Source organism: Coregonus clupeaformis, chromosome 33 (genome assembly GCF_020615455.1).
Source record: "Coregonus clupeaformis isolate EN_2021a chromosome 33, ASM2061545v1, whole genome shotgun sequence".
NCBI lineage: Eukaryota > Metazoa > Chordata > Actinopteri > Salmoniformes > Salmonidae > Coregonus > Coregonus clupeaformis.
The window spans coordinates 24,569,077-24,594,607 of NC_059224.1; the positions used below are offsets into that span (position 1 = coordinate 24,569,077).

At 43.7% G+C, this 25,531-nt stretch overlaps 1 protein-coding gene across 3 annotated transcripts; it reads left to right on the plus strand.

The window, feature by feature from the left end:
- The first annotated feature begins 1,397 nt into the window (after positions 1 to 1,397).
- wdr26b (WD repeat domain 26b) lies at positions 1,398 to 25,392 on the plus strand. Of its 3 annotated transcripts, none has more exons than XM_041860459.2 (14): positions 1,398 to 2,128; positions 4,135 to 4,234; positions 4,791 to 4,847; positions 8,584 to 8,720; positions 9,266 to 9,363; positions 13,096 to 13,270; positions 16,484 to 16,622; positions 16,904 to 17,044; positions 18,994 to 19,113; positions 19,610 to 19,755; positions 20,042 to 20,120; positions 20,263 to 20,392; positions 21,865 to 22,059; positions 22,149 to 25,392. In XM_041860459.2, exons 1-14 carry the CDS (start codon positions 1,839 to 1,841, stop codon positions 22,172 to 22,174), a joined length of 1,833 nt encoding a protein of 610 aa, XP_041716393.1. In that variant the 5' UTR covers positions 1,398 to 1,838; the 3' UTR covers positions 22,175 to 25,392. The 3 variants fall into 3 exon arrangements, with proteins under 3 accessions (XP_041716393.1, XP_041716394.1, XP_041716395.1); XM_041860460.2 differs by having other exon boundaries at positions 13,096 to 13,252; XM_041860461.2 differs by lacking the exon at positions 1,398 to 2,128 and adding an exon at positions 2,363 to 2,479.
- The last annotated feature ends 139 nt before the right edge of the window (positions 25,393 to 25,531 follow it).

Sequence of the window (25,531 nt, forward strand, 5' to 3'; positions counted from 1 at the left end):
GGCAGACGTAGGGAGGTTAAAGTCACCCAGAACTGTGAGGGGTGAGCCATCCTCAGGAAAGGAACTTATCAAGACAGTAGAGATTACACATGGATTCATCATTCTTATGTAACATACTCTAGACATGCTATGACAGATCAAACTTAAATATCATAGGCAAGTGTACAGTTAATGCATAGGCAAGCATACTGTCTCTACAGACTAAGAAAAACAAAAACACAGTCACTTTTGTACTCCAGTAGTCGCTTCTGGATTCTATGGTAACTGATAGTTCAAGTGAAAAATATGAAATAATGTACAAGATATGAGCTTCTGTGTATATATTCACATATAGGCAACTACTTCATAGAACAATATATATCACTACACCCTGTTATGACATCAACTAAACTCACTAGTGTGACAGTTTGCCTTGTGTATGATTATCCTCTATGTTCTTTTATTGTTTTTAAACAGTTGAGCTCAGGTTTTGTACTATAATGACGCTTGAAGGATTTTGTATTTATAATGTGTTGATAAAAAAAAAATTCATTAACTTTTATGTGGTCTGTGTGTATTTGAAACTACTACAGTACAGTATTTCTGCAATCCTCAGCACGGTGAAATGACCGTGAGTTGCAGTATTATTTCTGGCCTCTGGGGGTAATTGTTGCTCCATGTATGAATTTTGCATCCCATTGAAAATCTGTCAGAGACTGTGCATATTTCCCCTCGAAGCACTATGCCTTGCAGATGGGTACTATGAGACAGTATGAGGATGTGACTATTTTTCACCCCATTGTAAAGCTCTCAAACATTCAGTTCAGATTCAAATTTAAGAGGAAGACGTGTAACAGATCCACAGAGAAGCAAGAGAGGACTAAAAACTGATGTATGTCGTATTACTACGCAATTCTTTCAGAATACCACATATTTCTAATTATTTTGGTTTTGGAAGCACTGCAATGTTTTACACACCGTGAGACTGTGTAGGATGGTACCAATAATTTGTTGGTGGGATGGCGTGTCGTGTACCGTTCGTTAAACCAATGTCAGAACTTAAATAACGTTAATCTTGTGGACGACATAGAAAAACGAATTAATTTGATTATCTGTCTTTGTTGTTTAAATTCAGATTTTGATTGAACGAACCGAACCGTACACGGATCGATCATCCTGGCTGTTTCCACAGAATATAAACCATAATAAAAACACTGACAATGAGTAGAACATCTCGCCACACGTATTAATTCCATGTATCTGAAGCAATTTCTGCCTGACATTTTCTCATAATGTATTTATTGTTATCATAAAAACATAATCAATATGCGAAATTGGTTCTCATGCGCCACCTATGGGTTATATAATTATACCCGGAAGCAGGGTAGTATAGGAATTTCCGGTTACGTCAGCGTGTCTGGACCAATGATGTGTGTCTGGACTCCATTAGGGGGTTGCAGCTGTTTTGAGAGAAACAACAACAAAAACGGAGCGACTGACGGGACTAGCTACCACAGAGTCAGTTCGTTCTCAGCCGGTTACGAAGGCTGAATCCTGGGAGCTAAAACCTCCTTTCCCACCCGGGGCTTCGCCGGCTTCTAACCACGGCCGCTCTCGGTGAGGAAACTCTGGCCTCCGCTTCCTTCTCCTCCGGCTCGGACACCGACGGAGCGTCGCCGCCCCCGCGGAAGAAACACCGAGCCTCGGCGGCGGAGGGAGCAGGAGAGCCCGGGGCTTCAACAGTTGCGACAGGCCTTTCTGGAGTTGTTTTGGGACTTACTACTACTTCTCCACATCTCCAAGCCACCTCTGCTATTCACTTTAACAGAACCCCTGTCAACAATCTCAGCGGCAATAACATGCAGTCAAACGGGGCAGGACAGGGACAGGATCCGGAGCTTTCCTGCCTTAACAGTGCACCTAACGGGGAGTCATCCTCGGCTGCGGGAACGCACTCCAATGGGGTTCTGACCAGCACAAACAATGGGAATAGTGTTGGAGCGGGACTGGGGTCTGGGTCCTGCGTCGCCTCCACATCCTCGGGTTCGGGCTTGGAGGTCGGCTCCATGAAAAAGAAGAAACGACTTTCGCAGTCTGAAGAAGATGTTATCCGATTAATAGGACAACATCTCGACGGGTTAGGGCTAAAGTAAGTTTACACGATGTGTCATTCGAACGAAAAGCTCCTGAAGTATACAAGCACATTAAATATTATTTATTTGTGCGTGTTTAGAGCGAAACTGCATGGTGGCAGTTGATAAAAACGGAATTCTGCGGTTGACAGACAAACATGGGGGAGGGGGTAGTTAGCTAGCAAGCTAACGTTAGTTGAAGGAGAAGGGGTCCATCTTGCACAATACAGAGTGGTAGCTAGATAGCACAACTAACTGTTAGCTAGCCTTCGTTATGGTGTTTATTCTGATGTTTATACAGAATAAAAACACAAGACATTTCACAATTTGGTTGGCTACATTGACCTCACATCAACAACTTTTTTTCAGTGAGTAGCTAGGCTAGTTAGCTAGTTGAACTGTGCGTGTTGTGGCTTGTATAATGTTATCTAGCGATATTTTTTACACGGATTGAAATCGCATTACATCACCTTGTAATCCAGCGAAACAGCCATAATGATTTGTGGCTACAAATTACGTATATAACCATAGGACGTATTTGATCATAGCCTGTCATATGAGAGGGCCGATTAGATTTGGCCTGTTTTATTTATACTGTGGCACCATGTAGAGTAGTTTTCTGAAATGAAATATCTGCATTTAGAGGATTGCGCAGAAGTGCGTAGGGAAAACAACAATACGCTGTTTCACAGTGTCTGTTAGTTTTTTGTTCTGTTATCCCTTATTTGTCCCTTTCGATGGCTTAGGTTTTATTATTACATTGACATTTGGTTTTTACAACGGGAACGTCGGTATTATAGGAGTTTTGTGTGATAAATTGTTGTGAAGTAGAAAAACGGAAGGGGGCATTTTGTATCCACTCAGTGGTTCTTTTGAAACCTTTGAGTGGCGTTCGTCTTCAACGACAACAACCATTAGCTATCATATAGCCCCCTTATCATACCACTGCACTGTTACGTTTATCTTTCGAACTGCTTATGTGATCTGACGTTATTGTCATCTTCTTTATTTGTCTGCAAATAAGTCTGTCACTCATGTCAACAATGTCAGTAGTATAAATAAGGACATACAAAATCGCAATGTATAGCACTGGATGCACTTAGTCAGAGTGATATTTAACTCGTTTTATCATTATTGGTGGTAGTGGCTCGTGAAGTAGTCAGAACGGCTTCCCCACTGGGGTATGGTTTCATGGCGGCTCTTGAATTCGCGTCTAACCAACTGTTTCAGATTAGAAACGTTGGTTGAATCTAATAATAGATAGCGCAAGCTGAACCCATCGGGACTCCGCAGGAACACTATTTTGAGCCCTCCATGGCTAAATTGGCCCCTGTCACCATAATGGACTGTTAATGCAGTGTTCGATAGACCCAGACTGCTACTGCTCGCCACTGACTGTTTGCCAGTGGAACTGCCATTACACGGCCTGTTTGGGTATGTTTATATGGGGAATATATACATGCATTGTCTGCTATGGAACTGACACCCATACGTTTCAAATGTGGAATGGCAAGTGAGAACCGTGTTGGACCCAGCAGGGTGATGCTGAAAACACTGCTGCGCCAATCTCTTCTTTGATACCTGAGGATGATGTCATCGTGCCTTGGTGTCAGTACACCCTCCCTCCACTCCATTTTAGCACAGACACCTTTTCAGCACACTTATAGAGATTTACACAAAGGCACTCAGTTGTCAGGTCTGTTCTAGAATGATAACTAATGCCACTTCTCTTATTGCTGGATATGGTTTAGATGTTATGTCTGTTTTTCTCCCTCATTCTCTCCTTTGTCTGTCTGGTAAAACATATCAGGTCCATTGCCTGGCTTGTTGGCCAATATTAAGGAAACATTTGCTATAAACATTTAGGCAATTAATGTTTAATCCGCCTCTGGTCAATTTGATTTTGTGCTGACATTTCAGTTCCTTTACATTCTGTACGTTCATGTCTGTCTTGTTGTTCTAATGTTCAGTTAACGTTTGCAATACACATTGAGGTAATGTTTCCCCCCTCTCTTCTCCGCAGTCAAACAGTGGACCTGCTGATGCAGGAGTCGGGCTGCAGACTGGAACATACCTCAGCCACGAAGTTCCGCAACCACGTCATGGAGGGGGAGTGGGACAAGGTGGGTCCCAGGTTACCATAGTTACACCTGCACCTATAATGCTATGCTTAACTTTAGAGACTGTACCAATAGCATGGTTCTGTTACTAAGTATAAGTATCTATCACATGTACAACACCAACGTTAGGCTACATATGGAGTAAATAAACAGTGCTATTAATAAACATAGGTGCCAATCAAAAGATTGGAACTCTGTGATTCAAATATATGTACGTTCCTATTAAGGGGTCTTTTTAAGAATGTGTTATTTGATCATAAAACTAGCTCAGTTTGCTGAACTTTCTCTTCTACATTGACCCAAAATGCTCCCATTCCAAGAGCCTTGGGCTTGTAAAATCCCATAAATGTACAGATACTACTGCGCACTATCTGAACTGTAGCAACAAAATGGCTTCGCACACCATGATAATGACAATTATTGACTTCCTCCACTGAGAAAGTGTTGTTTCTGGTGGTACCTTGTAGTGGTCAACTGTTTTGATTTGTCGTTTTTGTGGAGAGAAAGTGCTGAGCCAACTATTTGTCTCCCCTGCCTCTTTCTCTTTGTTTTGGTCCAGGCTGAGAATGATCTCAACGAGCTGAGAGCACTGATGCATTCTCCCAACGCTATTGTGGTAAGCCCAAACCTGACCATATAGACAGTCAGCCATGCAGTGAAAGGGTATACACAGGTTCTAGAACGGTTCTGTCCCAAACCTGACTGTTCTAGATTAGAAAGTGGGCGGCAGGTAGCCTAGCGGTTAAGAGCGTTGGGCTAGTAACCGCGAAAGGTCGCTGGTTAGAATCCTCGAGCCGACTAGGTGAAAAATCTGTCTATATGCCCTTGAGCAAGCCACTTAACCCTAATTGCTCCTGTAAGTTGCTCTGGATAAGAGCGTCTGCTAAATAACTGAAATGTAAATAGAAAGTCCCCCCTTTGTGAGGCGTATCCTTTCTGACTGTGGAATTTCAAGTGTTCTGAAATGCCTTGGAGGGACTGAATGGAATGTTTACAACAGATATCCTCATACATGGGGGTATAATATCCTGCATTTAGTCATTTGCTAGTCAGATGGCAAGTGTAGGGAATGTTTCTCAATTACATTTTGCCACCACTAGTATTATTCGACAAAAGCATAGTTGTATAATCACATTGCTAGTGTTTAATGTTGGATTATTGAGTTAATCATTGATTAATTCAGTCAACTGTATATCTTGTATATTTATATATATTTTTTTTATATCTTATAGCCTAAAATCCATGCATATTCTGGTGGAGCCCTGAGATGGAGTTCATATGTCATTCAGCTCTTCTGCGATTGTAAATGAGGGGAGTCGCCTCTCCCATGGGTACAGCACATTCAGATGTCAACTAAAGAACACTCAGAGGACTGCAGCTAGACTAAATTATACTTATCAGACCTAGCTAGCTCATTAGGAGACAGGATAGGCTAGATCTCAAAATGGTCTCCTGTGGCTTAGCTTCGTCTTGCACCTGTGGGGTTTTATGTTGCACTTACTAGCTGTAAGCCAAGGGCTTGTTATTGCAAATGCAATCCATTTTAACTGTAAGAGGTTGGCTATCCTATTTTATGCATGTCTAAAAACAAATAGCATTTTTTTGCCCTGCATTATAGCAAGACTGCATGCAAGATACTTTTATATACAGTGGGGAGAACAAGTATTCGATACACTGCCGATTTTGAAGGTTTTCCTACTTACAAAGCACGTAGAGGTCTGTAATTTTTATCATAGGTACACTTCAACTGTGAGAGACGGAATCTAAAACAAAAATCCAGAAAATCACATTGTATGATTTTTAAGTAATTAATTTCCATTTTATTGCATGACATAAATATTTGATACATCAGAAAAGCAGAACTTAATATTTGGTACAGAAACCTTTGTTTGCAATTACAGAGATCATACGTTTCCTGTAGGTCTTGACCAGGTTTGCACACACTGCAGCAGGGATTTTGGCCCACTCCTCCATACAGACCGTCTCCAGATCCTTCAGGTTGTCGGGGCTGTTGCTGGGCAATACAGACTTTCAGCTCCCTCCAAAGATTTTCTATTGGGTTCAGGTCTGGAGACTGATTGACAGTCATCTTGAACTTCTTCCATTTTCTAATAATTGCGCCAACAGTTGTTGCCTTCTCACCAAGCTGCTTGCCTATTGTCCTGTAGCCCATCCCAGCCTTGTGCAGATCTACAATTTTATCCCTGATGTCCTTACACAGCTCTCTGGTCTTGGCCATTGTGAAGAGATTGGAGTCTGTTTGATTGAGTGTGTGGACAGGTGTCTTTTATACAGGTAACGAGTTCAAACAGGTGCAGTTAATACAGGTAATGAGTGGAGAACAGGAGGGCTTCTTAAAGAAAAACTAACAGGTCTGTGAGAGCCGGAATTCTTACTGGTTGGTAGGTGATCAAATACGTATGTCATGCAATAAAATGCAAATTAATTACTTAAAAATCATACAATTTGATTTATTGGATTTTTGTTTTAGATTCCGTCTCTCACAGTTGAAGTGTACCTATGATAAAAAGTACATGCTTTGTAAGTAGGAAAATTGGCAGTGTATCAAATATTTGTTCTCCCCACTATATAGTGTATGTGGACACCCCTTCAAATGAGTGGATTCGGCTATTTCAGCCACACCGGTTGCTGACTAGTATATAAAATAGAGCGCACAGCCATGCAATCTCCATAGACAAACATTGGCAGTAGAATGGCCTTACTGAAAAGCTCAGTGACCTTCAACGTGGCACTGTCATAGGATTCCACCTTTCCAATAAGTCAGTTGGTCAAATTTCTGCCATGCTATAGCTGCCCCGGTCAACTGTGAATGCTGTTATTGTGAAGTGGGAATGTCTAGGAGCAACAACGGCTCAGCCGCGAAGGGGTAGGCCACACAAGCTCACAGAACGGGACCGCTGAAGGTTTGTCTGTCCTTGGTTGCAACACTCACTACCGAGTTCCAGACTGCCCCTGGAAGCAACGTCAGCACAATAACTTTTCGTAGGGAGCTTCATGAAATTGGTTTCCATGGCCGAGCAGCCGCACACAAGCCTAAGATCACCATGCGCAATGCCAAGCGTCGGCTGGAGTGGTGTAAAGCTCTGAAGCATTGGAAACGCGTTCTCTGGAGTGATGAATCACTCCTCACCATCTGGCAGTCCGACGGACAGATCTGGGTTTGGCGGATGCCAGGAGAACGCTACCTGCTCGAATGCATAGTGACAACTGTAAAGTTTGGTGGAGGAGGAATAATGACCTGGGGCTGTTTTTCATGGTTCGGCCTAGGCCCCTTAGTTCCAGTGAAGGGGAAATATTAATGCTACAGCATACAATGAAATTCTAAACGATTATGTGCTTCCAACTTTGTGGCAACAGTTTGGGGAAGGCCCTTTCGTGTTTCAGCATGACAATGCCCCTGTGCTCAAAAGAAAGGTCCATACAGAAATGGTTTGTCGAGATCGTTGTGGAAGAACTTGACTGGCCTGCACAGAGCCCTGACCTCAACCCAGTCTAACACCTTTGGGATGAATTGGAACGCCGACTGTGAGCCAGGCCTAATCACCCAAAATCATTACCCGACCTCACTAATGCTCTTGTGGCTGAATGGAAGATGTCACCGCAGCAATGTTCCAACATCTAGTGGAAAGCCTTCACAGAAGAGTGGATGCTGTTAGAGCAGCAAAGGGGGACCAACCCCATTCCATGATTTTGGAATGAGATGTAGTGTATGTCAACCTGGAATGGCTGCTACTATGATTATGGTTGGCACTTGCCGATGGTAATTTATATGCCAGAGTCATGGTTATAATTGAAAACGTAAGACTGTGTTGGTCCTTCTCACAGGGTGTGTGTCTGTTGTGTGCACATGCTGTCTATGTTTTACAGTGCGTTAAGTCGTCTCTTGGGCTGTGGCAGACACTGCAGGCCCAAGATAAGACAAACTCCCTTTATTAATACCAGAAAAGTCACAACTGACCAAAATACCCAGACTGGTTAACACTCTTGTTTGTTGTCACAAGTATTAAGTTAATAAGGAAGTGGCCAGTTACAGCTGGCACAGTGAGGTCTCCGGGGTTAAGCCAACGCCCACCACGTGTGCCCAAGGCCAACCATAGGCGCCGGTTCACTCTCACCATGGCAATGCTGCCTGTCACACAAACGATGTTGGTATGAGTGCCTGCCCCCTTTGGAGCACAGGATTAGTCGTTGGGGGGTTGTGTTTTGAATCTATCAACCCCCCTCCCACTTATTTTCTCAAATTTCCTCGCCCCTCTGTCTTCATCTCCCGCTCTCCACCTTTCTCTTCTCCATCTATCTCTACCCCTTTCCTTGCCTCCCTCTCTCTGTAGCGTATGAAGTTCCTGCTCCTGCAGCAGAAGTATCTGGAGTACCTGGAGGACGGGAAGGTTCTCGAGGCGCTGCAGGTGCTCAGGGGAGAGCTCACTCCGCTCAAGTATAACACGGACCGCATCCATGTTCTCAGCGGGTACGTCATTACATATCAATCACTTTATTAATCTAGCTAGCCTAATAAAAATGTCACTCAACACACTTCCCCCCCACACAGTCAGTATGCCATTGTAGTCCCTTCCGATTATATCAATCAACTATCTGATCAATCAAGCACAAACATCATCCACATATTCAGTGGGTTCGTCTATTACTTGATTAACATAAGTCAAGTAGTCAACACAAGTCAATCATCAACTGTTATGCTGTCAAGTACAACTTGGACATTATCCAAATATTCAGCATGTAAAGAAAACAATCATGCCAACTGCTGCATACTCAGTAGGTATATCAGTTATTGAAAACATGTATATTATAAGGACAAACTAACAACCAACTTTGCATCAGTGGTTGATCAGTCGTCACATTGTCCTAGTTCGATCTGTGTCTTTGGATTAATAACCAGGTTATACAGTGTTATTACAGTAAATACAGGTTAATAATACTGTTATTACAGGTCATGCGTAACAGTGATTTATCCAGAGGTGTGTGTTGTAGGCTGACTCGTGTTGTGTTGTGTAGGTATCTGATGTGTAGCCATGCAGAGGACCTGCGTGCCAAGGCTGAGTGGGAGGGCAAAGGCACAAACTCCCGCTGCCGACTACTAGACAAGCTACAGAGTGAGAACACTGAGCACACACATTTTAAATACTGCCAATAACTGCTGAAACGGAGCAGACTACCTAGCCAGTTGTTTTGCTCTACTCTTAGGCAGGCCTGTAATCTGAAAGCCACATACCATAGGCCTATGTATGTACTGTACGTGGCCCAGACTGCCAAATATAACACCACCAACTTGCATTTGTATCCCAGGCTGTCCAAGCGTGACATGAGGGGCTGGTATTGAAGGAACTTTTCAGAAAAGGCCTGCTCCATGTAACAATGGAATGAGCAGCCCACTTCCCAAATCAGCTTCTCCCTCTTGCCTCCCCCATAACAACAGTATCTGACTTATTCGGTATTCAAGAAAACACATTATCATCATCAAATCAGGCTCTTCTGACGAGAATGTTTGTGTACAGTGCCATGAGAAAATATTCACACCCTTTGATTTACAAGGTGGGGTTAAAATGTATTTAATTGTCATTGTTTTTGTCAACCCACTACACAATCATTTGATAATAAAACACTAATATATCTTGATTACATAAGTATTCAACCCCCTGAGTCAATACATGTTAGAATCACCTTGGCACCGATTTACAGCTGCAAGTCTTTCTGGGTAGGTTTCTCTTAAGAGCTTTCCACACCTGGATTGTGCAACATTTGCCCATTTTATTATTTTCAAAATCGGTCAAATTGGTTGTTGATCATTTCTAGACAACCTTTTAAAGTGTTGCCATAGATCTTTAAGTAGATTGAAGTCAAAACTGTAACTCGGCCACTTGGGAACATTCACTGTCTTCTTGGTATGCAACTCCAGTGTAGATTTGGACTTGTTTTAGTTTATTGTCCTGCTGAAAGGTGAATTCATCTCCCAGTGTCTGGTGGAAAGCAGACTGAACCAGGTTTTCCTCTAGGATTTTGCCTGTGCTTAGCTCCATTCTGTTTATTTATTTTTTTCCTGAAAAACTCTCCAGTCCTTAACAATTAATATGTTTGGGGCAAATCCAATAAAACACAACACTTTGTATTCAGGACAAAACGTGAATTGCTTTGCCACATTTGTTGCAGTTTTATTTTAGTGCCTTGTTGCAAACAGAATGTATGTTTTGGAATATTTGTATTCAGTATAGGCTTAGTTTTTTTCACTCTGTCAATTAGCTTAGTATTGTGGAGTAATAACTATGTTGTTGATTCCTCAGTTTTCTCCTATCAAATCCATTAAACTCTAACTGTTTTAAAGTCACCATTGGCTTCATGGCGAAATCCCTGAGCGGTTTCCGTCCTCTCCGCCAACTGAGTTAGGAAAGAGGGCCTGTATCTTTTGTAGTGACTTGGTGTATTGATACACCATCCAAAGTGTAGTTAATAACTTCACCATGCTCAAAGGGATATTCAATGTCTGCTTTTTTTCTTTTTTTTTCCCAGAATCTAACAATAGGAAACCTTTGAGGCATTGGAAAACCTCCCTGGTCTTTGTGGTTGAATCTGTGTTTGAAATTCACTGCTCAACTTGGGGACCTTACAGATAATTGTGTGTGTGGGGTACAGAGATGAAGTAGTCATTCAAAAATCATGTTAAACACTTATTGCACACAGAGTGAGTCCATGTAACCTTTTAAACCACATTTTTACTCCTGAACTTATTTAGGCTTGCCATAACAGAGGTTGAATACTTATTGACTCAAAACATTTCATTTTGTTAATTTTTGATTAATTTGTATACAAAAAATTGAAAAACATCATTCCACTTTGACTTTATGGGGTAGTCCAGTGCTGCTGTAGCTACATCCGTCTGATACTGAGGAGTGTTGTCTTTGATGTAGGATGAGATGTTCCACACACACAATAATTTTTTAAATTTAATTTAACTAGGCAAGTCAGTTAAGAACAAATTCTTATTTACAATGACGGCCTACCTCGGCCAAACCCTCCCCTAACCCGGATGACGCTGGGCCAATTGTGCGCCGCCCTATGGGACTCCCGATCACGGCCGGATGTGATACAGCCCGGGATCGAACCAGGGTCTGTAGTGATGCCTCTAGCACTGCGATGCAGTGCCTTAGGCCACTCGGGAGCCTAAATACATACTCAGCAAAAAAAGAAACGTCCTCTCACTGTCAACTGTGTTTATTTTCAGTAAACTTAACGTGTAAATATTTGTATTAACATAAGATTCAACAACTGAGACATAAACTGAACAAGTTCCACAGACGTGACTAACAGAAATGGAAAAATGTGTCCCAAAGGGGGGGTCAAAAGTAACAGTCAGTATCTGGTGAGGCCACCAACTGCATTAAGTACTGCAGTGCATCTCCTCATGGACTGCACCAGATTTGCCAGTTCTTGCTGTGAGATATTACCCCACTCTTCCACCAAGGCACCTGCAAGTTCCCAGACAATTCTGGGGGGAATGGCCCTAGCCCTAGCCCTCACCCTCCGATCCAACAGGTCCCAGACGTGCTCAATGGGATTGAGATCCGGGCTCTTTGCTGGCCATGGCAGAACACTGACATTCCTGTCTTGCAGGAAATCACGCACAGAACGAGCAGTATGGCTGGTGGCATTGTCATGCTGGAGGGTCATGTCAGGATGAACCTGCAGGAAGGGTACCACATGAGGGAGGAGGATGTCTTCCCTGTAACGCACAGCATTGAGATTGCCTGCAATGACAACAAGCTCAGTCCGATGATGCTGTGACACACCGTCCCAGACCATGATGGACCCTCCACCTCCAACTCGATCCTGCTCCAGAGTACAGGCCTCAGTGTAACGCTCATTCCTTCAACGATAAACGCAAATCCGACCATCACCCCTGGTGAGACTAAACCGCGACTCGTCAGTGAAGAGCACTTTTTGCCAGTCCTGTCTGGTCCAGCGATGGTGGGTTTGTGCCCATAGGCGACGTTGTTGCCGGTGATGTCTGGTGAGGACTTGCCTTACAACATGCCTACAAGCCCTCAGTCCAGCCTATTGCGGACAGTCTGAGCACTGATGGAGGGATTGTGCGTTCCTGGTGTAATTCGGGCAGTTGTTGTTGCCATCCTGTACCTGTCCCGCAGGTGTGATGTTCGGATTTACCAATCCTTTGCAGGTGTTACATGTGGTCTGCCACTGTGAGGACGATCAGCTGTCCGTCCTGTCTCCCTGTAGCGCTGTCTTAGGCGTCTCACAGTACGGACATTGCAATTTATTGCCCTGGCCACATCTGCAGTCCTCATGCCTCCTTGCAGCATGCTTAAGACACGTTCACGCAGATGAGCAGGGACCCTGGGCATCTTTCTTTTGGGTTTTTTCAGAGTCCGTAGAAAGGCCTCTCTAGTGTCCTAAGTTTTCATAACTGTGACCTTAATTGCCTACCGTCTGAATGCTGTTAGTGTCTTAACGACTGTTCCACAGGTGCATGTTCATTAATTGTTTATGGTTCATTGAACAAGCATGGGGACACAGTGTTTAAACCCTTTACAATGAAGATCTGTGAAGTTATTTGGATTTTTACGAATTATCTTTGAAAGACGGGGTCCTGAAAAAGGGACGTTTCTTTTTTTTTTGCTGAGTTTACAATGGTACCTCATAAACAGCTGCACACACACATTCTACTTAATATAAATACACACGCTACCTCACACAGCCTCATGACACCTTATACACAAACACTCACACGGGGCTTCACAGGGGTCTAGGGATGTACTTCAGACTGGACTATAGTTTAACTCCTGGTCCTTCTTTCCAACTCACTTCCTCTCCAGCGTACCTGCCCCCGTCGGTGATGCTGCCTCCACGCCGGCTGCAGACCCTGCTCAGACAGGCTGTGGAGCTGCAGAGAGACCGCTGCCTCTACCATAACACCAAACTGGACAGCAGCCTGGACTCTGTCACCTTGCTCCTGGACCACGTCTGCAGCCGGTCAGCAACACACTCAGGGTGACAGTTTCTGCCAAACACAGCTGAAATGTGCAAAAAAACAGACAACCTGACAACCATTTATTTTTACGATGCTTACTGTAGACATCTGTAAAGATGGTGGCAATTATCTATGCGGATATACAGTGACGGAAAAAAGTATTTGATCCCCTGCTGATCTTGTACGTTTGCCCACTGACAAAGACATGATCAGTCTATAATTTTAATGGTAGGTTTATTTGAACAGTGAGAGACAGAATAACAACAACAAAATCCAGAAAAACGCATGTCAAAAATGTTATAAATTGATTTGCATTTTAATGAGGGGAATAAGTATTTGACCCCTCTGCAAAACATGACTTAGTACTTGGTGGCAAAACCCTTGTTGGCAATCACAGAGGTCAGACGTTTCTTGTAGTTGGCCACCAGGTTTGCACACATCTCAGGAGGGATTATGTTCCACTCCTCTTTGCAGATCTTCTCCAAGTCATTAAGGTTTCGAGGCTGACGTTTGGGAACTCGAACCTTCAGCTCCCTCCACAGATTTTCTATGGGATTAGGGTCTGGAGACTGGCCAGGCCACTCCAGGACCTTAATGTGCTTCTTCTTGAGCCACTCCTTTGTTGCCTTGGCCGTGTGTTTTGGGTCATTGTCATGCTGGAATACCCATCCACGACCCATTTTCAATGCCCTGACTGAGGGAAGGAGGTTCTCACCCAATATTTGACAGTACATGGCCCCGTCCATCGTCCCTTTGATGCGGTGAAGTTGTCCTGTCCCCTTAGCAGAAAAATACACCCAAAGCATAATGTTTCCACCTCCATGTTTGACGGTGGGGATGGTGTTCTTGGGGTCATAGGCAGCATTCCTCCTGCTCCAAACACGGCGAGTTGAGTTGATGCCAAAGAGCTCGATTTTGGTCTCATCTGACCACAACACTTTCACCCAGTTCTCCTCTGAATCATTCAGATGTTCATTGGCAAACTTCAGACGGCCCTGTATATGTGCTTTCTTGAGCAGGGGGACCTTGCTGGCACTGCAGGATTTCAGTCCTTCACGGCGTAGTGTGTTACCAATTGTTTTCTTGGTGACTATGGTCCCAGCTGCCTTGAGATCATTGACAAGATCCTCCTGTGTAGTTCTGGGCTGATTCCTCACCGTTCTCATGATCATTGCAACTCCACTAGGTGAGATCTTGCATGGAGCCCCAGGCTGAGGGAGATTGACAGTTATTTTGTGTTTCTTCCATTTGCGAATAATCGCACCAACTGTTGTCACCTTCTCACCAAGCTGCTTGGTGATGGTCTTGTAGCCCATTCCAGCCTTGTGTAGGTCTACAATCTTGTCCCTGACATCCTTGGAGAGCTCTTTGGTCTTGGCCATGTTGGAGAGTTTGGAATCTGATTGATTGCTTCTGTGTACAGGTGTCTTTTATACAGGTAACAAGCTGAGATTAGGAGCACTCCCTTTAAGAGTATGCTCCTAATCTCAGCTCGTTACCTGTATAAAAGACACCTGGGAGCCAGAAATCTTTCTGATTGAGAGGGGGTCAAATACTTATTTCCCTCATTAAAATGCAAATCAATTTCTAAAATTTTTGACATGTGTTTTTCTGGATTTTGTTGTTGTTATTCTGTCTCTCACTGTTCAAATAAACCTACCATTAAAATTATAGACTGATCATTTCTTTGTCAGTGGGCAAATGTACAAAATCAGCAGGGGATCAAATACTTTTTTCCCTCACTGTATAGAAAAGCATGTTTCAAAATAGGGTCTTTGTGTATTATAGAGTTTTCCTGACCCTTTGACCTGACTTGGGGAAACTCGGGGCCCACATGGTCAGGAAAAACTCAGAACCTATGTATAAACGTTGCATGTAATGCAATGGCGTGCTGCAATTTTCTGAACTCATTTTGTACAGAAGTGTCCTGTGTATTTGGAATGGTACGTCGTTTTTTTTATTTATGTTATTTTTGAGCACTGCAAGAGTTAAGAGGACATAAGATATCACCCTCAATCGTTTACCAACTCCGTCTCACCCGTAGAGCCTCGATCCTCCACTCCTCTTCATTCTATACCTGTCTCTCTCTCTCCAATATCCTCCACTCCTCTTCATGCTATACCTTTCTCTCTCTCTCCACTATCCTCCACTCCTCTTCATGCTATACCTTTCTCTCTCTCTCTCCACTATCCTCCACTCCTCTTATAATACTCATGCTATACCTTTTTCTCTCTCCACTATCCTCCACTCCTCTTCATGCTATACCTTTCTCTCTCTCCACTATCCTCCACTCCTCTTCATGCTATACCTTTTTCTCTCTCCACTATCCACCACTCCTCTTCATTCTATACCTGTCTCTCTCTCTCCAATATCCTCCACTCCTCTTCATGCTATACCTTTCTCTCTCTCTCCACTATCCTCCACTCCTCTTATAATACTCATGCTATACCTTTTTCTCTCTCCACTATCCTCCACTCCTCTTCATGCTATACCTTTCTCTCTCTCCACTATCCTCCACTCCTCTTCATGCTATACCTTTCTCTCTCCACTATCCACCACTCCTCTTCATTCTATACCTGTCTCTCTCTCTCCAATATCCTCCACTCCTCTTCATGCTATACCTTTCTCTCTCTCTCCACTATCCTCCACTCCTCTTCATGCTATACCTTTCTCTCTCTCTCTCCACTATCCTCCACTCCTCTTATAATACTCATGCTATACCTTTTTCTCTCTCCACTATCCTCCACTCCTCTTCATGCTATACCTTTCTCTCTCTCCACTATCCTCCACTCCTCTTCATGCTATACCTTTTTCTCTCTCCACTATCCACCACTCCTCTTCATTCTATACCTTTCTCTCTCTCTCCGCTATCCTCCACTCCTCTTCATTCTATACCTTTCTCTCTCTCTCTGCTATCCTCCACTCCTCTTCACTCTATACCTTTCTCTCTCTCTCTCTGCTATCCTCCACTCCTCTTCATGCTATACCTTTCTCTCTCTCCACTATCCTCCACTCCTCTTCATTCTATACCTTTCTCTCTCTCCACTATCCTCCACTCCTCTTCATTCTATACCTTTCTCTCTCTCCACTATCCTCCACTCCTCTTCATTCTATACCTTTCTCTCTCTCCACTATCCTCCTCTTGTATTTTCTTCTCATCCTCCCCTTTTTTTCTCTGGCCTTTTTGTTTAATCCTTGGATGACCTCTCTCTCCTGGTTGACCCCATCCACAGGAAGCAGTTCCCGTGCTACACGCAGCAGATCCTCACAGAGCACTGTAACGAGGTGTGGTTCTGTAAATTCTCCAACGACGGCACCAAGCTGGCCACCGGCTCCAAAGACACCACCGTAATCATCTGGCAGGTGGACCCTGTGAGTACCACGCTAAGTCCATTTCCCCCACACCACCGGCTGTGTACATTCCCACTTTATGCCATATAGGAGGAGTCATCTGCTGCTTTAATGGCAAAGATAGCCACCATCTACTGCAGAGGTAGGCAACTAGATTCAGCCGCGGGACGATTTTTGTTGGAGCAAACAAAATTATAATACACTGCAAATTGACCGCAACTAAGCCTGTTGCAGACCCCTGATCTACTGTCTTCACATTAGTGCTTTACGCTAACCCAGAGCCTGGTCTGTGTGGTGTCTAGGAGAGCCACCAGTTGAAGCTGCTGCGGACCCTAGAGGGCCATGCCTACGGTGTGTCCTACCTAGCCTGGAGCCCTGATGACACCTACCTGATCGCCTGCGGTCCTGATGACTGCTCTGAACTCTGGCTCTGGAATGTCCAAGTATGGAAATCCCCATACATACATACATACATACATACATACATACATACATACAGTGGGCAAAAAAAGTATTTAGTCAGCCACCAATTGTGCAAGTTCTCCCACTTACAAAGATGAGAGAGGCCTGTAATTTTCATCATAGGTACACGTCAACTATGACAGACAAAATGAGAAAAAAAATCCAGAAAATCACATTGTAGGATTTTTTATGAATTTATTTGCAAATTATGGTGGAAAATAAGTATTTGGTCAATAACAAAAGTTTCTCAATACTTTGTTATATACCCTTTGTTGGCAATGACACAGGTCAAACGTTTTCTGTAAGTCTTCACAAGGTTTTCACACACTGTTGCTGGTATTTTGGCCCATTCCTCCATGCAGATCTCTTCTAGAGCAGTGATGTTTTGGGGCTGTCGCTGGGCACCACGGACTTTCAACTTCCTCCAAAGATTTTCTATGGGGTTGAGATCTGGAGACTGGCTAGGCCACTCCAGGACCTTGAAATGCTTCTTACGAAGCCACTCCTTCATTGCCCGGGCGGTGTGTTTGGGATCAGTCATGCTGAAAGACCCAGCCACGTTTCATCTTCAATGCCCTTGCTGATGGAAGGAAGTTTTCACTCAAAATCTCACGATACATGGCCCCATTCATTCTTTCCTTTACACGGATCAGTCGTCCTGGTCCCTTTGCAGAAAAACAGCCCCAAAGCATGATGTTTCCACCCCCATGCTTCACAGTAGGTATGGTGTTCTTTGGATGCAACTCAGCATTCTTTGTCCTCCAAACACGACAATTATATTTTGGTTTCATCTGACCATATGACATTCTCCCAATCCTCTTCTGGATCATCCAAATGCACTCTAGCAAACTTCAGACGGGCCTGGACATGTACTGGCTTAAGCAGGGGGACACGTCTGGCACTGCAGGATTTGAGTCCCTGGCGGCGTAGTGTGTTACTGATGGTAGGCTTTGTTACTTTGGTCCCAGCTCTCTGCAGGTCATTCACTAGGTCCCCCCGTGTGGTTCTGGGATTTTTGCTCACCGTTCTTGTGATCATTTTGATCCCACGGGTGAGATCTTCGTGGAGCCCCAGATCGAGGGAGATTATCAGTGGTCTTGTATGTCTTCCATTTCCTAATAATTGCTCTCACAGTTGATTTCTTCAAACCAAGCTGCTTACCTATTGCAGATTCAGTCTTCCCAGCCTGGTGCAGGTCTACAATTTTGTTTCTGGTGTCCTTTGACAGCTCTTTGGTCTTGGCCATAGTGGAGTTTGGAGTGTGACTGTTTTGAGGTTGTGGACAGGTGTCTTTATACTGATAACAAGTTCAAACAGGTGCCATTAATACAGGTAACGAGTGGAGGACAGAGGAGCCTCTAAAGAAGAAGTTACAGGTCTGTGAGAGCCAGAAATCTTGCTTGTTTGTAGGTGACCAAATACTTATTTTCCACCATAATTTGCAAATAAATTCATAATAAATCCTACAATGTGATTTTCTGGATTTTTTTTTTCTAAATTTGTCTGTCGTAGTTGACGTGTACCTATGATGAAAATTACAGGCCTCTCTCATCTTTTTAAGTGGGAGAACTTGCCCAATTGGTGGCTGACTAAATACTTTTTTTCCCCACTGTACATACATACACCACACACACACACACACACACTGGAACATCCAGGTATTGCAACCCACACACACACTGCCCGGCAACGCCGTCTGTTATTGCTGGTATTCAATTGGTGCAGGCATACACTGCAACCGTCCAGGATGGGGCTTGAATGATTGATTGGAGTTAATTAGATAAATAGAAACATCAATTAATGTAATCTATTGGCCAGATAGTCCCTGATTTTAAATGCGACTGATAAAAACAACCACGCAGTAGACCTCCAGGCTGGGAACTCTTCAGTGTCTGTACTGACTGAGTGGTGTTTGTCCCTTGGTGGGCAGACAGGAGAGTTGCGGACCAAGATGAGCCAGTCCCACGAGGACAGTCTGACCAGTGTGGCTTGGAACCCTGATGGGAAACGCTTCGTCACCGGGGGACAGAGGGGACAATTCTACCAGTGTGTAAGTATTGGTGTGGGAAGGTGTGTTGTACCAGTTTGCTGTGTGTGTGTGTGTGATCTATCCACCAGATATACCAGTTAGTTCTTTCAGTTTGTCCTGCCAGTGTGTGAGTAGAGGGGAGAGTACAGGGTGATATGTGAGGAGGATACAGGACAGCAGGAATGAATACACTACAGCGGGGAGGGACTAATACAGGATAGCATATGGACTGGCTACTTTTAGATTTGCAGCTTCACACCTTTTATTGATTAGCTGACTAGACAGGAACCTGCTGACCTCCAAAACAGATTGTCAGGATCTAGTGTGTCGGTGTGTTTGTTACAAACTGTATTTGTGCAATTGCTAAAATGTGTGTCTGATTTTTCTATGAGTTTCTAGGGGCATGAGCGATTTAACATTTTGGACTGGCCTGTGTGTGATTGATTGATTCCCAGGATCTGGACTATATCCATTTGGACCTATGTATTTCATTGATTGATTGTTGTGTTAATGGTAGGACCTGGACGGTAACCTGTTGGACTCATGGGAGGGCGTGCGTGTGCAGTGCCTCTGGTGTGTGGGGGACGGCAGGACGGTGCTAGCGTCAGACACACACCAGCGGATCCGGGGTTACAACTTTGAGGACCTAACAGACAGAAACATGTGAGGGCTGTATTCATCAGTTGATTAACTCAAAATATGTAAAGGGAATGTTGACAGAAGTCTTAGTAATAAATAATGCATGGTTTATATATTAACAAATGATACATGAGTTACTAAGTGTTTATTGTTTTATACATAGTTTATTAATAGACCTACAAATGAAGCAATACTGGAGCATGTAATGCGCTCTGAATTACTAATCTTACTTATACAATTGTCTATACAGATATTGAACAGAACACAGATTAGTAATTGACCATATTTGTTGTGAATTTGTCTCTTACAGAGTTCAGGAGGACCACCCTATCATGTCTTTCACTGTTTCCAAGAACGGAAGATTAGCTTTGTTAAATGTAGCAACTCAGGTGAGTGGGGATATGGTGCTATACCTGAACACTGAAGCGGGTGTGTGTGTGGAGACGTTGGAGGAGTAGGAGTTTGGCCGTGCTAATGGCTGTCTTTAGTGTCTAACTGCTCCCCTCCTCCCTCCATTCTACCCCCCCACAGGGAGTGCATCTTTGGGACCTGCAGGACCGGGTGTTGGTGAGGAAGTACCAGGGTGTGACCCAGGGCTTCTACACCATCCACTCCTGCTTCGGAGGACACAATGAAGACTTCATCGCCAGCGGCAGCGAAGGTACCCCCACAGACCCAACAGCAGCCATTTTAGGCATCAGCTACTCCTTAAGCTCAGGATTGGTGTAATGGCTGATATTGAGCCCTAGAACAAACATGTTTGGGACCTGCAGGCTTCAATCGAACGCTGCTGGCACCCGCCCACCCGACTAGAATCGCCACTCTCGACGGGTCTGACCTAGAGTATGTGGACAACTACAAATACCTAGGTGTCTGGTTAGACTGTAAACTCTCCTTCCAGACTCACATTAAGAATCTCCAATCCAAAGTTAAATCTAGAATCGGCTTCCTATTTCGCAACAAAGCCTCCTTCACTCATGCTGCCAAACATGCCCTCGTAAAACTGACTATCCTACCGATCCTTGACTTCGGCGATGTCATTTACAAAATAGCCTCCAACACTCTACTCAGCAAATTGGATGTAGTCTATCACAGTGCCATCCGTTTTGTCTCCAAAAGCCCCATACACTACCCACCACTGTGACCTGTACGCTCTTGTTGGCTGGTCCTCACTACATGTTCGTCAGTCAAACCCACTGGCTCCAGGCCATCTATAAATCACTGCTAGGCAAATCCCCGCCTTATCTTAGCTCATTGGTCACCATAGCAGCACCCACCCGTAGTCTGCGCTCCAGCAGGTATATCTCACTGGTCATTCCCAAAGCCAACACCTCCTTTGCCGCCATTCCTTCCAGTTCTCTGCTGCCAATGACTGGAACGAATTGCAAAAATCTCTGAAGCTGGAGACTCTTATCTCCCTCACTAACTTTAAGCATCAGTTGTCAGAGCACCTTACCGATCACTGCACCTGTACACAGCCCATCTGAAATTAGCCCACCCAACTACCTCATCCCTATATTGTTATTTATTTTGCTCTTTTGCACCCCAGTATCTCTATTTGCACATAATCATCCCTATATTGTTATTTATTTTGCTCTTTTGCACCCCAGTATCTCTATTTGCACATAATCTCTTGCACATCTAGCATTCCAGTGTTAATACTAATTGTAAATATTTTGCACTATAGCCTATTTATTGCCTTACCTCCATAACTTGCTACGTTTGCACACACTGTATATATATTTTCTGTTGTATTTTTTGACTTTATGTTTTTTACCCCATATGTAACTCTGTGTTGTTGTTTTTATCGCACTACTATGCTTTATCTTGGCCAGGTCGCAGTTGTAAATGAGAACTTGTTCTCAACTGGCTTACCTGGTTAAATAAAGGTGAAATAAAAATAAAATAAAAATAAATGTTCACCGCTGTATCCCTCACTATGGTTGCATCCCAATTATCTCTCACACACATACACATGCAGTGACTTTGTCAGTGACTTTGCCTTGCAGCATATCATAGGAAGGTCGACCTTGCCACTTTTTCAATATTAATACCATTGTACTCCCTCTTCCTCCCCTCTCTTACCCCCTCCACCCCACCTCACTCTACTCTCCCCCTCCCCCTCCCCCTCAGACCATAAGGTGTATATCTGGCACCGGCGCAGTGAGCTGCCCATCGCTGAGTTGACAGGGCACACTCGCACAGTCAACTGCGTTAGCTGGAACCCTGTCATCCCAGGCCTCATGGCCTCCGCCTCGGACGACGGCACCGTGCGTGTCTGGGGCCCCGCACCCTTCCTCAACACACAGGAGATGGACGGACTCAACGGTAACTACGGCTAGCATTTTGTTAGCTCAATGGCCGTAAAACGGCTAAAGGTTTTACAGGTAATTCATGTCCCTCTCATCTCTCCCCAGAGAACTGCAGCAACATGGACAGTTGATGGTGACTGGAATGGAAGACTTGTTCTCTTTTACCAACTGACAACAAATAAACATCAAAACGAATCCTAAACCTAACAAAACACAAAACAAAACAGAAACAAAAGTAAATCAGTTGCGTCTCATGACCTGGCAAAACTGTGGAGGTGAGGATGAACACACTCTTAGAAAACCAGGTCTTCATCCAGAACCAGTGACCTGGAAAATCCGATCCACTGGTACTCCCTGCTGGCTTCCTACTCCTCCACCCCTCTCCCAAACAAGGCCACAGCCACAACAGGGGCTTTCCCCTGAATCTTCCCCTTGGAAACCCACCTCCTCCCTGGGTCACAGGCCTGGTGTCTCTCCAGACAGCCATTACAGACCAGCCACACTGATTGGACCGTGTCTGTCTTCTGTCTCTATCATGTACCCATGTGTGTCTGGGGGGGGTTAAAAGAGGTGGGGGAGTTATAGCAACTCTTCCTTCTGTTTGTTTTTATCTTCTCCTTCTGACTCTAGCTCCTTTCTTTGCACTTGAGTTGTTGGACGAAGGCTGAAAATCTGCACAAAACCAACCGACAAAGTAAAACGCAAAGGCTATGCTTATTTTGATTTTTTTTTTGCGATAGTCAGCATTCTTATTATTATCATTTAACAGGTGAATCCTAGGGTTGAACTAGGGGTAGTGGCTGTGGAGTGCTTTAGTGTGAACAAAACGCTCTCAATTAGGAAAAGCTATTTTTATCCCTTTATAGTCTAAAATGAACAAACTCGCTACAAAGTCTCACCCTCTGACACCCCCTATCTCCCCCCTCCCACTTCGGCTGTTAACTGTTCCACTAGATCTACCTGTGGGGAGGGGGGGAAAGGTGAACTGTTAAAGGGGAGGGTTCAGTGGTAGCTGGTCTCGTGTGAAGCAGCCCTCGTGTTGAGTATCTCTCTAAGAAGGACATACTGTTGTCTGTACATGCAACTTTTCTGTACACTGAGGACTGCATCTGTCCTTCCTCTTTGTGTATGTGCGTGTGTCAATGTGTGTCTGGGTGCGCTTCCGTGTGGTTTGTTTGAATGCAGGTGCATGCAGACCTGTGTGTTTCTATTCACACCAGCAGAAGATCATGCTTTCCCCCCTCCTCCCAGTGACATTTTAAAGAGGCTTTTAAACCCATTCAGAGTTAATCCAAAGCCCCATAGAGGTCGCTATCTGTGGAACAAATAATACTTTAGAGCCATTTTCTAAACTTTTTTTAAAATCTGGGGCTTTTCTTTTTACATTTGACTTTGCTTTTTTTATATTTCTCCTTACCACCACCTACCATTGGAAAGGCACTGAGGGATCGGCGTTACATCTGTATTGTGGGAAAACTTTTAAAAAAGAAAAGTGAATGACATGCATTTCAAAAGAGCTGTAAACAATGTTGTGAGAAAAGGGTCATTTCATATGAGGAGTTAACGATTGTAGCGTTGGAGAAAGAGGTTTATTGTTCAACGTATAGAATTACAATTTTAGAGCGTTCTAACACAAACACCCCACACACCCACATGTATACCCAAAACACAACGCTTCACATTCAGAGGTCTACCCCAAGTCACACCTACAAACGCTCAATTACAATATGATCGCCTGCTCTTATCCCCCAGTCTGACAGGACTGGGTAGGTATAGGGCAAGGTCTTATGGATGAAGTGATCATATTGGAATCTGGCCCACGCCACAATTCCATGCACCCTACACAGTAGTACAGCATTCTTGAAGTTAAAGTTACATCTTACATACAGCCCATACGGAGCGAGAGGGACTTCTGCACAACACCCCTTTCCTTCTCTCCAGTCCACCTTATCAGTGGTGAAAGCACCATACAGAGCTTTCTTCCTTTCTGATTCGGGGTATGTAATGACTATTTGCTATGAACTGATATTACATGTTTAAAAATTACTGAATATTTTGTTTTATTTTTTGTTCTCATTTCATTAGTTTTTTGGTTGACCCCTCCCTGTATTATCATATTAAAATATAACCAGACAACTGGTGTCCTCATTCTTTTTTATTCCGCTTATAATTAGTTTTGTCTTTTGGGTAAAATGTTTACCTTATCCACCACTTCTTACATTTTTATCAGTGAATATTCGCAGTAACACTCATGCCAATATGAGTGTGGTGGTTTATGCTTTGGGAGTGTGTTACCTTATAAGAATCAGGTTTAAACTGTCCACCCCTTTAAAAAGAGACTCAATGTACGGTGATTGAATACTTGCATGTCTGTGGAATAAGACCGGGGGGGGGGGGAATCTATTTTTGTGGCACTGTTGGTTGCAGTTACCATTTCTGCCCTTACTAAAACGCTTGAGACCCAAAAGTGGCTCTGTGGGTGTCGTGTGTGTGATTCCATGTTGTAAGGTTAGTCTGGAATGGTCCTTCTCCCATTCTTGAACCTTCCATCTCCTGGACCCCTGAATGGACTTGAACTCCCCATCCACACCTTATGTCATGTCTGAAGATTTGAGGCAAATCAAAAGTGAAGAACTCAAAAGCTTTCACAAAGTTATAATTCACCTGCTGGTGACATATTCTATGTCTGTATGCAACTTGGTGTCTACTCTGTTCTTTTGTCTTTTGATTTTTTTTATGATTTGATGATGCTAATAATAACTATTTCTCTCTCTGGAGGTGATAGGGCTTGGTGGGGGAGTAAGGGTTTTTGGTAGCAGATTAAAATAGTTATTGGGGGATGGGGACCTGTTTGCGTTTTTAATGTGTTATTACAAAAGTGATTTAACTGTTTTGTATTGTTGTGTAGGAGAAGTGTTATGTATGCATATTTTCAATAAAGCATTCAGAGTTTTGAAAAAGAGCTGTGGCCCTACATGGAATATCAAGGGGCTGGAGCATAGTCACTCCCTAAGCACAGATACAGGATCAGTTTACCTTATCCAATCCTATCCACAGTCCTCCATAATCATGAGGGGGTACAGAGCTAAACTGACCTTCGATCAGTGTAAAGGGACAACACCTCTCAACACACTTTAGAGGAAAGCTTGAGTTCTCAGACTGAAAAGAGCTATAAATTTTCCTGTGTTTAACTTTGTATTGTTGATTGAGTCACACTTGAAAATTTGGTGTTAATTCAGAGAAGCCACATGGCAGGAAAGAAGAATAATGTGCATCAGAGGGGATCAAATGCCAAATGTAGGGGAAAACAAGATCTGTTGCCAATAAAATGTGACTATTTTGACTAAACCATCTTGTTTGAAATACATTTCTAATTTGAGATGCATGTGTGTTGACGCCATTATCTTCGCCAGTTATTATACAGGTCATAGACTAAATGTATTACCTCCATCTATAGACCAATTGTCTCCATTCCTCTTTACATTAGC

Bases quoted from the DNA above. Each gene is read 5' to 3' on its own strand.
- wdr26b (XM_041860459.2), top strand. From the start codon at position 1,839: ATGCAGTCAAACGGGGCAGGACAGGGACAGGATCCGGAGCTTTCCTGC. The intron at 2,129-4,134 runs GTAAGTTTACAC...TCTTCTCCGCAG, and splicing joins CTCGACGGGTTAGGGCTAAA to TCAAACAGTGGACCTGCTGA. The intron at 4,848-8,583 runs GTAAGCCCAAAC...CTCTCTCTGTAG, and splicing joins ATTCTCCCAACGCTATTGTG to CGTATGAAGTTCCTGCTCCT.